Genomic DNA, 13,641 nt, shown 5'->3' with positions numbered 1-13,641 from the left:
TGTCAACTTCTTTTATATTTGGAAAGTTGCCCAGCACTGCGGCGCTACTTCTCTAGTGCTGCAACGCTGAGCTTTCCGGAAATTTTGTATGTCTGCTTCCTTTCATCAACGTTGCAGCCTTGTTCTCCTAGAGCTGTAGCAGTCTATCAATTTCAAATGTGAGTTCAACCTGAGATGTTTCGAACTGGGTAAAGTAGTGAACATAAAAGTTTTAGTCATGTCTCTTAACTTTCCAAAGGATAAATAATCACATCAATTGGACTCCTGGATTGAAAGATATGCTCCAAATACCGCATCATATTCAGTCCTTGCATACTGCTGCAGTGCTTAGACTTTGGCAAATATTTTGACCATGATCCAATTAGAACTTGGTGAATTGATAAAAATAAACTTGTAGACCTTCTTCTTATAATTCTATTGGCCTAAGAATCACCTCATTTGGAGTTGTTTAAAGAGAGATATGGTCAAACTACTGAAACATATACGAATGAAGTAATCGCCATACTTGCACTGATTTTCATCAAATGAGCCTTTTTCATCAATTTCCTAAAAAAGTTATAAGAGAAATTAGCAATAACTACTCTTAAAGTAATTTAAAATAAAACAACATAAAATTTAACTAAAATAACTTAAATTAGCCACTTAACGAGTAATCAAATTTAAACTAAAAAAACACCTAAAATGCTAAAATTTGAACCTAAAATCTCAAAGATCTAACTACTTAAACTCCCAAAATGTGTCAAAATAACTCTATATAATAGAGTTATCACCCTCCCACCACGGTCCCATCTTGATTTTCTTTCTAAGGAACTTTTTGCTTGTACCACGCCACTTAATCCTGCAAAGCATTCAATTGTTATAACAATTGCAAAGAGGATTGAGTTGGTTTTCATGTAAAGCACTTCTTTATGACTTAATGGCAGTGATGTTCGAGCCAAAAGAAGTAGAGGAATTGTGTTACATAAAAAAGAAGTGAGTACTAAAAGGATACAAAGGTCTTGTTGAAGAAGAAGGCAAGTGCTAAACTTGCTACGATCTCAACTCTGTTAATATAGGAAAAATTAGTAGAAAGGAATAATTTATTGGGTAAGGAGCTAGAACTGAATGCATATCTTACCTTGATGTTGAGTGGCTTGTCCATGATGGTTATTGATGGCACTAGGGAGGTATCTTGAATCTTTTGTGGTTCGTTTACTTTATTTTTATTTACGAATATAAGATTACTTGTATGAAATTGTCAAGGTGCAAGTGATGGAGGTTTGCTTAGGGTGATTAATGACTTCTATAGACATTACAAGTTTTCTGTTTTGGTGTTAGTTGAACCACGATTAAGTGGTGCTGTAGCTGATAATGTGATTTATTCTTTGAAGTTTGAAAGATCACATAGAGTGAAAGCTTTGGGATGTTTTAGGGGAAGATGGATTTTATGGAAAAAGTGTATTCACTTATCTGTTGTTCGTAATAACTCACAATGTGTTCATTTATTAGTTGAGTATCAAGCGAATTCTAGCTAGTTCTTTCTATAGTTTATGGTTATCCCAATCATAGTGTATGGAAGGCTCTGAAAGAGGAGTTATCTTTGTTTGCAGGGACAATGGATAATACCATGGTTTTTAGCAAGTGATTTTAACTCTTTTCTTTTATTGGATGAGAAAGCGAAGGGGTCATAGAGAGGCAACTTAACGTTGGGGCATTGTAAAAACACATGAACGTTGTGAAAGACATCAATCATGGTAAGGTTAAAAACCCCACTAAGGTGAACACTAATATTGACAAGATTAAAAAACTCCATTAAGGTGAAAAATAGCCAAACTCTCACTTTAGCTGGCCAAATCAAAGATATTAAAATCTCTTACTCTTTTGAAAAGAGCTTAGAGAAAATAAGCACTCTTACTTATTAAAGAAAATATTCTTTATTAATTCTCAACTTCAATGTGTAACAGTTAAGTTAAAAGGGCTTTAACTTTTCTTAAGGAAGAGAGCCTTCTAACTTTCCCATGTGGGATATACAATTCTTAAATAAAAATAAATAAGAAAAACCTAACTTAAATTTTCTTAGAGTACAAGTAAAGTAAAAGATAACAAAGGAAAGATAATTATGAAAATAATCTTCCTCAACTTAATGTGCAAGTAGCCTAATAACGTACTCTTATATCATTGTCCCTAGATTAGAGAAAATCGCCTTCAAGATCTATGTCTTCTTTGTCTTTTCCACAATAAGGAGAGAGATTAACTACATTGAAGGTAGAAGAAAGTTCATAATCTCTAGGAAGTTCGATCTTGTAAACATTCTAATTAATACGTTTCAAGACTCAAAATGGTTCATAAACTCGAGGAGATAATTTGGCATGAGACTTAGGAAAACGTCCTTTCTTTATGTGAATCAACACTAAGTCTCATTCTTTAAAACTAGTTGGCTTTTCGTGCTTATTGGCTTGCTTTTGATAGTTGGCAGTTTAATGAATAATCTTCTTTCGAACTTCTTCATGGAGCTTCTTGATTTGCTTAATATGTTCTTCAGCATCAGCATTAAATTCAAGAGTAATTGGTAACGCAGGAAAGTCTAAAAGACTAAAAGGATGCTTTTCATATACTACTTTGAATGGACGTCTTCTAGTGGCTTGGCTCATAGAATTATTAGAAGAGAATTTTGCTTGTGCTAACACAAGATCCCATTGACGAATATGTTTTCCCATAATACTTCTCAATAAGTTTTCCAAACTTTTGTTGACCACTTTTGTTTGATCATCCTTAGATAAAGGTGAAGATACTTCATTCTCCTTAGAGACTAATAAGAGACATAAATGTTTGACTCACAATAAGCTCAGTTGAGGCCAGACACAATGATATGTGCTTTCTCTTCTTTTTGTCTCTTTGGACGATCTTTTGGTATTAGTAGAGTCAATATAATTTTTACTCCATCCTTGATAAAAGAATAAGTATTTTTGTATCCGTCATGGTGAGCTCAATGATTATATTGCCATGAGCATCCTAATAGCAAGTGGCATGTGTCCTTTGGGATAACATCACACCTAACTTCATCTTGATACTTACTTCTACTAGAGAAATGAACACAACCATGATTCATTACCTTAACTTCATTTCCTTTTCTTAACCATTGTAGCTTGTAAGGATAAGGATATATCTTAGTTGAAAGCTTTAACTTTTCCACCATGTAATTGGCAATAACGTTCTTACGACTTCCACTATCAATAATGACATTGCAAACCTTCCCTTAGATGAGCACCTAGTATAAAAGATGTTATGGCGAAGCCAACTTTTATCTTCAGTCATTATAGTAGTGTTGAGGTTACAATGAACTGCAACAGCTTCTCTATGGTCAACAACAACTTTTTCTATCTCATTTTCGTTGAATATTTCTAGCTCATCCTCTACTTCTTCCATGATAGGTTCTTCCATGATAGCTTCTTCTATTAAAGAGATAATTCTTTAATTTTGACAATTAGAAGCAATATGCCCAAATTCTTAGCATTTAAAGCATTTTTTGTTGACATTGAAAGCACGAGTGGAAGTAGTTTCTTTATCATTATTATTTGTAGTTTTGGCAAAGTTTACCTTTATAGGCAGAATGATTACTAAACTTTATCTCCCGCTGTTTGATGTAAAATCTTTTTATCTAGATAAACTCATTGAGCTTTCCCATGATCATTGTTTCTTAACCTTTAATGCTAATCTAATGACATCATTTAAGTTGCAATATAGTTGTAGTTGAACAACATTTATGATTTCAATATTGAGACCTCTAAGATAACAAGCTACTGTTTTCTTTTCGAGTTCATGGACATCACACTTTATATGAAGTTGCTTAAACTCCATTGTATATTCCTTCACCGTCATTGTTTTCTGCCTCAGGTTATAAAATTTAATAAAAATTTCTTGTCGATAATGCTTAGGCAAGAACTTATGTTTGAATTCTCGATGCATTTTCTCCCATGTTCTAATCTTATTACGGCTTTCTCTTTCTCGTTGTCATTTAAGATTTTCCCACCAAATAAAGGCATGCTTTTTCAATTTAATTGCAATAAGTTTTGCACATTTTTCATTGGGAACATCTTTAAGCTCGAAAACTCTTTCCACTGTGTAGAGCTAGTCAAGAAATTCATCAGAGTAAAGTGTTCCTTTAAATGCAAGAATGTCTACCATGATTCCCAAATCTTTATTAGTAGCAAGTCTTAGACGACGTATAAGTACTTCTTCATTAGAAAATGATTCTATATGGAAATGATTGGTATTATCCTCTTCATCATTAGAGCTACTATTATTGATTTGAGCAACATCACATCTTGCGAGTTGTTCTTGTAATTTTTGAACTTGTTAACGTAATTCCTTTACCTCTATCTTGTGAACACCTTTTTGACGATTTTGGCATCTTGGCAGCATTTTGTTCGCTCAAATAAGGACAACATTAAGGCATCGGTGATATGGCAATGATGGGGTAATGATGATATGGTGATGCAAAAAAAAATTGATGACAAAACTATAAAACAATAAACAAACAAAATTACTCAAACAAGAAGAGTCGAAACCCGACATCAAAATCGAACTACACACTGAATAATGATTCTCTTGCTTTCATACCAAACTAATGTCGGGGTGTTGTGAAGACACCTAGACGTTGTGAACGACATCAGTTGTGGTGAGCTTCGAAACTCCATTAAGGTGAACACCAATCTTGGTAAGGTTAGAAAACCCCATTAAGGTGAAAAATAGCCAAAATCCCATTTTGGTTGGCTAAACTAAAAATATTAAAATCTTTTACTCTTTTAAAAATAGCTTAGAGAAAATAAGTACTCCTGCTTATTAAAAAAAATCTTTATTAATTCTTTCCCATGTGGGATTATACAATTCTTAAATAAAAATAATTAGAAATAACATAACCTAAACTTTTTTGGAGTACAAGTAAAAGAGAACTAAAGAAAGATAATTATGGAAATAATCTTCCCTAACTTAATGTGGAAATAACTTAATAACATACTCCTGTATCACAACCGACCTTGTCAACTCTTTTAAAAATTTATTTCTAATTTTGAATTAATTAATCTTGGATTAAAGCTCCAAAATTTACATGAAGAAATGGTTTGGTTTCAGAAAAGATTGACAGGGCCTTAAGTAATACTAAATGGCATCTTTGATTTTCAGAAGCAGTTATTCATCATTTACCGAGGATCAAATCGGATCATAAACCTTTGTTGATTTCTTTGGGTGATGGCAGGACTTCAAATGGATTTTTTAATTTTCAGTTCCAAGCTGCTTGGTTGACTCATACAGATTTTGGGGATTTTGTCAAATAGTCTTGGGACAATTCTAAAGACATTTAAGGTGTTATAACAGATTTCACTAACAAGGCAAGGTGTTGGAATAAGGAGACATTTTGTAATATTTTCTATAGGAAGAGGAAATTGTTGGCAAGACTGGGTGGTATAAAGAAAGCACTAGAGTCTCGACCTTCAAGTCATTTAAGAGATCTTGAGTTTAACTTGAGAAAAGAGTATGAAAGTGTTCTACTCCAGGAAAAGGCATTTTAGATGCAGAAATCTAAGGCTGATTGGCTTAAGTTAGGGAATCATTACACTAAATATTTCCATTTTTGAGTAGCATGCCAGATGAACAAACCAAAAATTGTGCGACTTTGGGACGTTGAAGGTAGGTGGTGTGATGATCAAAATACTACCAAGAATCTAGCTGTTAATTTTTTTCCAATAGTTGTATGCCAAAAAAAGTGAGTTACTGGCTTTGTATCCAATCAGAGGTAAGTTTCTTGTACTTGCCATGGAAGCTTATGATAATTTAGTCAAGCCGATATGTGGAGAAGAAGTGCATGAGGCTCTGTTTGAAATGAAACCTTTGAAAGCACCTGGTTTAGATGGTCTCCATGCTTTATTCTTCTAATCCCAATGGAACACTATGAGGCAAAGTGTAGTAAGGTATGTGCAAAATGTTTTCAATAGTGGTGATATTAAGGATTCTTAAAATAGGTAGTTGATTGTATTAATTATAAAAATAGCTTCTTCTGAATATATTTCTCAATTTAGACCCATTAGTTTGTTACCTATCATCTTTAAAGTATTAACGAAGGTGATTACTAACAGGTTAAAGTATTAACGAATGGGAATTGGCACCTCAAGAAATTAAATTCCTTTTGTCCAATAAGGATAGCTCGACATGTTGCAAATTCCATTTTGCCCTCTCTGTTTCTTGACTCGAACAAACCATATTAAGGTTCATCGCCTTCAGATATATGTACTGTGGTGTCTGTATATGAGTATCCTAGGCAGACTACCACTACTACAGCTAGTGATTTGAATAATGTACCGTGGGGCCTTGCATAGAGATGGAAAGGATCTCAATGAATTCACAGTTTTTTGATACAATGCTTTCACAACTGTTTAATTACTAATATGGAGAGAAGATGTAGACAAATAGGCTTCTGATGCAATGTGTGCTCAATGTGGATTACGTGACAAGTCAACTATACATGTTTTATGTGATTGTCTTTATGCAAATGCGGCGTGGATGTGGATTCGTCCTTTATATATGCAAGGAAATTTCTATTATCTTCCTTTGGTTGATTGGCTTTATTCTAATTTAAATAGGCACTAGCAAAAAGTTGAAAACATGCCTTGGGCCGTTTTCTTTGGCATAACGATTTGGCAACTTTGGAAGTTGCACAGTACTTCAAGGTTTGAAAGGAGTAAACTTTCAATAGTTGGCAAGTTATCAATAATTAAAAGCTTAGCAGCCACAATTGTTGATGCATGTTCAATTTCTAATTATGCTAGTAAATCCACAACATATCGAGAAAAAGTGTTAATCTCTTGGCTTTAACCGACAGTTGGTTGGGTAGTGGTTTACTCAAATCGGGCACAACGACACAACATGAATTTGGCTTTTGTTGAATGAGTTATTCACAATAATAAAGGTTAATGGCTAGGCAATTATGCAATTAAATTGGATAATTGTACAGCTTATGAAGCTAACTTATGGGGGGTCTTCCATGGACTTCAACAAGCATGGGAATTAGGCTTCTGTCAAGTTTAGTTGTAGGTGGATAATAAAATGGTAGTTCAGGCACTTTCAACTGAGTCTTCTCATCCCTGTGCTAACTTCGACTTAATTAAAGTAGTTCGCGGAATGATTAAGAGACAATGAGAGTTGAAAATATCCCATATTCACAGAGAAAGGAATATAGTTGTTGATTTCATGGCTAGAATGAGTTTAAATTTAATACATGATTTTTTGTTTTATGATTCGCCCCTTGTTGAATCTAGAAGTTTGTTGATGTACGACATGTTAAGAATTTCTTTTCCTAAGATGATCAGATTATAATAAAATATGTGTTTCCACAAAAAAAGAAAAATGAGCAAATAAGCCAAAATGTAATGCTAAAAATTTGACTTTTAATTCTTGAGATATGTTTTTTACTTTTACTTTTTTTTTCCAAAAATAAAAAATTAAATAGTAAAAATAATGACTAATTAACGAAAACTTAACTACTTTATATATATATATATATATATATATAAAGCAATATTAAATAAATCATTCTTTCAGTTAGTATTCTTAATTATGGGTATACAGATCATCATCCATTTCTAGGATTAGGTAGAGGCGGCTCAATGATCTTAAAAGTCTAAAGTTAAATATTCAAATGAGACTTTTTTATTAAAATTAAAAAAAATTATTAAAATTTTATTTTTCTAACTTGTTGTGATGTAAAATTTTTTATTAAACTTTTATATTACAAAATTGAAAAAAATTGGTTTATATAGGAAAAAAATATCTAGTGGAGATTATTAAATATATATTACCATTAAATTGATTGAAAATAAAAGAAATAGTTGAGAAATAAATAGTATTGTGAGAGTTGAAAAGTAATAAAAAATTAAGATTTATTAGGCATATAAATACGGAAGTAAGAAAATATGTCATTTTATTAATTATTTTAATTTTTATATATTTTTAGTGAAAAATGAGATGCATAGTTGAAAATTAATAAGGATGTGGGAGTTGAGTTAAAATAAATATTTGTTAGGCAAGTGAGAGAATATATAGATATTTTATTAATTATTTTTTATATATTTTTAATATAATTAATTATATTATTATAAAATTATAGAACTTATGAAAAATTAAAGCCTAAAACAAAGATTTTGATGACTTGATGGTAAAGCCGACCCTGGGACTAGGATTAGGATTTGCTTCTTTCTTGCCAAATTCAATTATTCCTCAAATTAATAAAGATTTTAGTGTTTCCTTGTAAAAGAAGAAATGGACAACAAAGTTAGTTGAAGCCTACAGGAAATCAAGGATAATCTATAATTATTAAATCGAGATATGTATCATATATCAAAATTTTAGTTTTTAGTATCAAGTATTAAGTGTTGTAATACAGTAAAAAATTTTATAATTAATTATAAATAACATTTATATGTATAAAATAAAAAAATTAAAAAATATTATTTTTTTAATAAAATTGAAGATTATAGGGTGTAAATTGAAAAGATGATTATTTTTTTAATTTGAACTTTCAACATATTCCATAATAATATAAATTTTTAAATAAAATATACAATTTTTATATTAATTTATTAATAAAAAATAAAAAAAATATCTTGTTAAAATTAAAAAGAAATTCAATTTTTTAATATTTTTTGTTTAAAAAATAAAGATAGAAACTCATAAAATATAATTGTTTATGTTTTAACTCAAAAAAATAATAAAAAATAAAATTTTTAATAATCAATTAAAATTAAGTTTATAAAACATATATCGACTATAACATATGATACATTTCCGTATCATAAAATACATATTAAGTATCGTATTATATAATTTTTATATTTAATTAAATATAATATAATTATAAATATATATTATTTTTTAATTATATTGTACGATAATTATTATGATGATTATGAGATAATCTTTTGTCAACCCTCTGATTCGCTCTTATATACTGAACTGGCTAAAACTTATCACTCTCATCCTTCATTAGTGTGGTCGTTGATTTGATGTTGGAAACTGTCAACACCTTCACTGTTATTTTCACCTTTACAGAGCCCACTGTCGCTCGGCCTACCATATCACTCTTTACCACTTACATTACACTTGATGTTCCCAATTAGAATTGTCTAAAGCTCCCATTATCTGTCATCAAATCTATTTTCAACTTAGATTCATTCGGGATATGGAATTTTGGACCTATCTAACTTGTTTAAGTTATTATATTAATAAATTATAAATTTTTATTTAATTTAAATTTAAGATATTTTCAAAATAGAAATACTGATATAAAATAATAATTTTGTTATTTTTTAATAATAAAATAATAATTAAATTAATAATTTTAATAAGATTTGAGTTTATCTTTTAAAAAAAGAAAACCTGATAAGCCTAACATGATCTTAGCTTGACCTAATCTATAATACCTCTAATTGTAGCTCCCTCTCGCAGTTCCCTATAACGAACATGACCTTTTCTTAGATAAAACAAAATTAATAAACATTGGCTATGGTTTTGAGACTGAATATAAAGGACAGTAAGGTAGGGTATCGTTTTTAAAACTTGAAAGATTATAATGAAAAAGATAAATAAAAGAAACAAACTATATACCAATTTAATAATTTTCTTTCTTTCTTTTTTTTGAATAAAATAATTTTCTTATTTGTAAGTTATGTAGAAATGTTGGTAGGTAAGTAAACTCACTTTTGGAATTTTAAAACACCACGAATAGGTTATAGGATAATAACCCGTACTTAAATCTCACCTATTTTCTCACACTCTACCTTCACTTTGTAAAGTAAAAAAAAATAATAAATAGGAACTTACAATCAAATAAAGTTTAATAAATCACTTTACACATGTAAAATCATTCATGACCCATATGTAATTAGTAATATAATTATGATACTTAATAGTACCTAAAATGTGGTTTAGAGACTTGGGTTGGAATTGGGCTCTTGATGGATGAATGCTATAATTAAATTTCAATAAAATGCAAGCCCAAGCTGAATCCAAACAAAAATCCAAGTCCAGCCCAGCTCAATCAACTAATTTTGATTTTTTTTTATTGTTATTCTATTTGAATACATTTTAGCAGTGTGAAAATCAACGGAAACTTTCTTTACGAAGGTTCTCTAATTTTGCGCCATTAACAGTTATACTGTATTCTTTCTATAAAATTAGCAAAAAAAAAAAAGAGCTTTGCTTCGAAAGTCAGTAAAACTCTCAGGAGAGGAATCGAAAATGTGTTGATCGATCATGAATTCTGGGTTTTCTCATCAACTTTGATTTGTAAGTTTTCATATTTTTCCTTTTTTTTCTTTTCAAAATTTGTGTTTTGTCAATTCTTCGCCTATTTTCGTTGACGATAGTAAAATTAGGTTTCTGTTTTGGTTGTTAAGAAAATTCACTGCTCATTACTCAGAAGTTCCATTCGTTTGAAATGCTATTTGCGGTTTCTTATTTATGTTAAATTTCACTTCAGTTTAAGCTAAAGCGAATGAGAAAGGGATAGGAGTTTTCTTTTGCTTTGGGTTTTCCTTAATTTCCTCAGAAACCAAGCAGAAAGTTAGGGTTAGGGCTTTTGAGCTGTAATTAACTGTTAAGAACTTTTGAAGTTAGTTTTAGGTATTAGGGTTTAGTTGATATGAAATTGCTGCATATGCTTTATGAATATTCATCTCAATTTCGGGTTTCTTTTACTGTAATAAGTTTGTTTAATCACGTATCACATGATTATTAACTTAAAAATTAAGGGGATTTAGGTAGGGGAAACTATAAATAGTTGAACTTTGGGCATTCTCACTCTCCCTTACCTAATTGAAGGAGTGTTTTTGGTTATGGTTTTAATTGAATGTTGAATGTCCTTTTTTTTTTTTCATTTTAATTTTAATTACAGGTTTCAGAAGAGAGTCACATTACGATGTCAAGACCCATGTTACTTGTTTTCCTATTGCTTATACTCATAATCACCTCCCAGTTTGAATGGAGACAACAACTTGTTGTTGATATTGACATGACCCCTAGCATAACACAGAAGCAGCAACAAATTTCGAGGAGGGAAGAAGCCGTGAAAGAAAAGGTAACTAGTTATTTTCAACTTCTAAGTAAAATTTCAGCTTTGTCTGTTATTGGTATAAAACATTTCAATGATGACATGAGTTGCATTGAAATATACATGTTTCATACCGTGTACCATATGTATAGTCTATTAAATATCCTGAAGTGCAAATCCTTCTTGCTTTCTGCTTTTCTTTTCCTAATCAGCCTGCAAATGTTGGCTTATTCTAGTGTAGGAATTCGGTTCATGTAAAATACAAAGTTTGTATGTCCTTATATAGCAATTACTTATCTGTAATTTATTTCCCCCCTGTTTTTTTTTTGAGTTCATCTTTATATTAAAAATTTATGTTTTTGCAAAACGTAGTGTAGTTTCAGTAGACATGACATTGACTTTTCCATCTCTAGCAATATTTGTTTTATTGATGATTTCAGGCATTGTACAAGATCATATGATGTCCATCGTAACCTTGGTGTTTACTTCTATTCCATGTAAAAGTGCTTTTGCAGCTATTATAGCGAATAAGTTCTTTGCAATGAAGCTTTTGGACATGTTAGAAAGAGTTAACCAATGGCCTTCATTTATTATTCATTTTATTGATACTTCATATTGACCTGCCAATGCTTATGTCTTTTCCTCAAGAAAATCCAATGTTATTACTGATTAACCTAAGAGGATTACTCATTTCTTAGGCCCTATCTAGTAAAACCAAAAAGGTCGTGGAAAGCTTCAATATATTCAATTTGACAGAAATTTATGCCTAGTGAACTTGCTCTGTTTCTGCTAATAATGAAGTTCTTGCTTCAATATATTAATTTCCTTCTTACGCTAATCATGGTGCTCTAATCTCACGTATTCTCTTTATGCTAGAAGGAATTTTGGTATTTCAATCTCTGAAATGCCAAAAAGCAGGAACTACGTAGTCAGAAATATTTGTGTCTGGAAGCAAATTATAATGAGGCTTTATGTTCTTGTCATGATTCATTTTCCACCAGTCATTTAACTTCTTATTAACCTCTAGTGGAAATCTATCACTCATTGCAGATCATCTTATCACAAGAGAAGAACATTCAGAGACTTAATGAAGTTGTGCGGAGTCTTCAGCAGCAACTGTTGCAGTGCAAGGGTAATAACAAGACAACAAATGGCACTGCAAGCCATTTGACTGAACATGTTATTGAGCTTGAGCGACAACAGATCTTGGAGGGCTAGGCTAAGATATTTTTCAAAATATATGTTCTGATTGCAATACGTTGAAGTTGTCAAATCCTTGTTTACTGAAGTGTAAGTTTGAAGTACCATTCATTGTAAGTTATATGGACTTTTTTCCCTCTTGTCCTCTCGATCTCTTTTGAATGGAAGCACGGAAGCAATGCACAATATAAATCATCCACTGTACAATCCGTAGTCATTGTTAAGTAACTGTTGTTAATTGACCCAACTACTTTTACACTAACTAAACCTATGATGATATTGTATTGTCTTAGAATTGTAGTCAGCACCCTTTAGCTGATTGAGAAAGATAAAATCTATAATGAGAATGCATAATGTGAGATAGTTGGCTCAATATGCGCCCATATTAGACATTACAGGTTGTTGCATAAGTTGTAGTTACTGACCTTGAAATCTAAATTTAACAAACACTGTTGGATGTGATTTTTTATGAAGCTAACTTGCTAAGAGAAAATTCCTTGCTCTGGTGTCAACTTGAGCTTCTAATCCATTTGCTCTATTTGCATGCTTGATGATTTCATAATTGACACCAAAATTACATTCATGTATGATTGGAGAATTTGATGGAGAATTTATGTTACTTCGAGGAAAGCTAATGCATCTAATCTAACCCTTCTCCTAGATTTTCTCTCACCCAATGTAACAATCTGAATATAAAATAAGACTACATTACTTCGAATTTGATTTAATGGGTGAGGCCTTTTTTTTTTTTAGAAAAATGTGTCTTTCATCCATGCTTCTGATATTCTGAATTCTTTTCTGTTTGTACTGCATTCAAGGGTATACGCATTCATGTGCTTTTCTGGTCCTGTGGTCATCACAATGTGAGCATAGACTCAGGTTTTGTACTCTGAGATGTATTTTGGTCCTGATACATTGCTACAGTTTACTGTATGTTTAAGGCTTGAAGCAGATTCTATAGGATCAAGCCTATGGGACTTAAGGAATGATGGAAGGGAATAAAATAAAAAAAAAGAAATAAAAAAACGAAGGGGAAAAAATAATAAATAAGTAAATAAAAATGAAGTAGAGGAACTTAGATTCCAAATGAACAAATTCAAACTTGAAAAGGATTTTTCTGATTCTCGAAGAATGAAGGGCAAAGGGATTGATTGAGAAAGATCTCTTGTTCTTATTATAAGATCGTGTGATCGGATCTGTAGATGTTTGGTAAAAAAAATCTTCCCTTTTGAGAATAATCAAAAATGGAAAGTTTCCTTTTGAGAATAATCAAAAATGGAAAGTGTTCAATTGGAACGTAAAAACGTGACTCAATTTGCACAGAACTTTTTACTCAAGTTCCCTGAAGGCTCTTCGACTAAGTA

General features: G+C 31.1%; 1 protein-coding gene across 1 annotated transcript; it reads left to right on the top strand.

Annotated features, from left to right (window-relative positions):
• Positions 1–10,131: 10,131 nt before the first annotated feature.
• Positions 10,132–12,420, top strand: LOC110412640 (peptidyl-prolyl cis-trans isomerase G). Its single transcript, XM_021423231.2, has 3 exons — positions 10,132–10,314; positions 10,922–11,104; positions 12,128–12,420. The coding sequence occupies exons 2-3, from the start codon at positions 10,946–10,948 to the stop codon at positions 12,293–12,295; spliced, it is 327 nt and encodes a 108-aa protein (XP_021278906.1). The 5' UTR covers positions 10,132–10,314; positions 10,922–10,945; the 3' UTR covers positions 12,296–12,420.
• Positions 12,421–13,641: the final 1,221 nt, after the last annotated feature.

Source organism: Theobroma umbraticum, unplaced genomic scaffold (genome assembly GCF_002168275.2).
Source record: "Theobroma umbraticum cultivar Fairchild unplaced genomic scaffold, ASM216827v3 scaffold_95.0, whole genome shotgun sequence".
NCBI lineage: Eukaryota > Viridiplantae > Streptophyta > Magnoliopsida > Malvales > Malvaceae > Theobroma > Theobroma umbraticum.
The sequence above is the reverse complement of the archived record's forward strand: the minus strand, read 5'-3'. Positions and strand labels throughout refer to the sequence as shown.

Excerpts from the sequence above, each read along its gene's own strand:
- LOC110412640 (XM_021423231.2), top strand. The coding sequence starts at position 10,946 with ATGTCAAGACCCATGTTACTTGTTTTCCTATTGCTTATACTCATAATC. Across the intron at positions 11,105-12,127 it reads AAGAAGCCGTGAAAGAAAAG|ATCATCTTATCACAAGAGAA; the intron begins GTAACTAGTTAT and ends CACTCATTGCAG.